Source organism: Myxocyprinus asiaticus, chromosome 35 (assembly GCF_019703515.2).
Source record: "Myxocyprinus asiaticus isolate MX2 ecotype Aquarium Trade chromosome 35, UBuf_Myxa_2, whole genome shotgun sequence".
Taxonomy (NCBI): domain Eukaryota; kingdom Metazoa; phylum Chordata; class Actinopteri; order Cypriniformes; family Catostomidae; genus Myxocyprinus; species Myxocyprinus asiaticus.
Window position 1 is genome coordinate 42,556,642 of NC_059378.1, and position 2,500 is coordinate 42,559,141.

Sequence of the window (2,500 nt, forward strand, 5' to 3'; positions counted from 1 at the left end):
CAGAAGAACATTGTTTTGGTAATGACGTAAGTTGTGCTTCGGCTCTGCTCCTCTGCATGGATTTATTATTATCTCTGTATTGTTGTTGTATTGTTTGTGCATTGGAAGCTTCTGTCACCAAGACAAATTCCTTGTATCTGTAAGCATACTTGGCAATAAAGCTCATTCTGATTCTGACTGTGATAAATAAAGAAAGGAAAAGACGGATATCTGAAAACATGTCATCTAAGCAGGTAAGTGCCATATCTTATGCTGTTGTTTTGACTTATTGGAAACATTGATGTTTTGAAATAAATTATGTTAATAAAGTTAGGCAACGTCCATTAACATCAGACACAATGACTGCTAGTCTGATAAGGTCAACATAATTTCAAGACTCACATGTCCTTGGCAAGCCTAGAACTAAAGGATTTATTTATATACATTATTGCCGTTATAAAGAAAAATACACACGTGTGCTAGCAAGTGAAAAGTTCTGCACCGATTACAGTATAATTATTGTATTACACTACACACACACACAGACGTGTGTGTGTGATTACACAACTACACATAAACCATATCAATAAAATATCTTACCTGTTGAGTAAGTAAAAAGACATCTCTGGGTCGCTTTTAAATCCTTTCAGATCTCGGAGTTGTCGCCACCTCTGAAAAGTCAAGCCGATGTTGATTGGGGTTTTATTACGGACTCTGTCACTTTCACTTTGTGTTTGTAGACTCTGTTCGGAGTTTCTTTATTTTTACAACCGTGATTCACTGGAGGTTTGCCGTTTTGAATGATCCATGGTCAATTTTTCTCATTCGTTGTGACAACAAACTTTCAGCTTCATGCTACTCCCACACGCGCTACAGTAACTGGAGCTTGTTTTCTCTGTTTACGGATATGACCTCAACACGCATGGGTGAATGACGTATGTATGCAATTTCCACGAAATCCCTCCTGACAGCTCTAAATTATAAATCTTTATTATAGGTTTATCGAAGTGTATTTGGGTAAAGACATAGTTTGGAAGATGGATTTTAGTTGCACTCTCTCATTAATAACATTTTTTTTTTTTTTTTAACAAAAAATAAAATAAAAAAATAATAATAATTACATAGTGTAGCTTTAAGAGACTGGACAGATTCGCAGCGTGTTGAGTGACTTTCTAGTGAGATTGTGAGCGCGCATGTTTGATTGACAGACAGCGCGTGAGCGCGCACATGTACTGTGTATGAATGCGCGCAGAACGACCGCCTTTAGACATGCTCAGATATTATATGTTGTTATTTATTTATTTGTAACATCCTCTTGCAGTTGAATTCCTTCTCTAACGTGATTCAGCAATGTAGAGAACTAGCATAAATCCTCATGAAAATGGACACCTCACGATTCATACAGATTTGATAGGCTGCTGATTAATATAATAGTTCTTCCACTGTTTAATTGGCATTGTTAGCCTTATAATAGGGCCATCACCACAATGACTGCTCATCATGTCTTTAGTCAATGTAGCTAGTCTTTCTAAAGAAATAAACTTGTATTTGTTACGGAAAAAAACTAATAGCCTAAACACATGTACATAAAGTACTTAAAATAAAATAATATTAAAATTAAGTTAAACGGATTCTTTAACTTTTCTGTCACTGTGTTAGTACAGAAGTAACACGATACACTTTAGTAAAAAGCCTTATAATTGATGATGTATGGTGTCTCTCATCAGTGCTGTATATAATATATAATGTCATTCCGGGCTGTGTAGGTGTTTGAGAGATTTACTTCTTCCTCAGATATTTAAATGAGATGATTCTCTGTAGAATTCATATTAATTTCATTTGACACTGATGTGCGTAAAATTCAAGTCTCGTTCTGATGGAAAAATCAAAATGGAAGATTTATTGCTATGTTTGATTTATTTGATATGGAATTACGTTTTCTTGTTATTTGGCGTGAGATTTACTTGGATAGAATGAGAGCGTGAGAGTTAGCAGCCCTGTTACTATGATTTTATTATACAATTATCACATGTTTAGTATTACACGAGTTCTGCACCATCTGTGCAGCCTGCGTCTGTCTCAGCCAATCAGCGCCGCCGCCCGGCCGTTACTCAGCAGCTCGTCCAATGAAAGCCCGCCGTTAGTCTTCACTCGTCCAATGAAAGCCCGCCGTTAGTCTTCACTCGTCCAATGAAAACCCGCCGTTAGTCTTCACTCGTCCAATGAAAACCCGCCGTTACTCAGCAGCTCGTCCAATGAAAACCCGCCGTTACTCGGCAGCTCGTCCAATGAAAGCCCCCCGTTAGTCTGCAGCTAGTCCAATGAAAACCCGCCGTTAGTCCAGAGCAGTAGGGAGCTCGGAAAGGCGGAGTGTGCGTGAGCGTGCAGTGAGTTTATGAACGCGCAGAGCTGTTGCTGGATGAAAGTCGAGCGCGTGTGCGTGTGCGCTCACATTCAGTCATTATTCTGTCATCATCTGATTATTAAATCTGTCATTAGAGTGATTGATTGATTGACATGT

General features: G+C 38.4%; 1 protein-coding gene across 2 annotated transcripts in view; it reads left to right on the top strand.

Moving 5' to 3' along the window:
* The first annotated feature begins 2,319 nt into the window (after positions 1-2,319).
* LOC127426489 (heterogeneous nuclear ribonucleoprotein L-like) overlaps positions 2,320-2,500 on the top strand; it is a 67,718-nt gene continuing 67,537 nt past the window's right edge. For both annotated transcript variants that reach the window (XM_051673345.1, XM_051673347.1), the window contains exon 1: positions 2,320-2,500. This exon is cut by the window's right edge and continues 119 nt beyond it. In XM_051673345.1, the coding sequence (XP_051529305.1) occupies positions 2,497-2,500 (4 nt within the window). In that variant the 5' untranslated portion in view covers positions 2,320-2,496.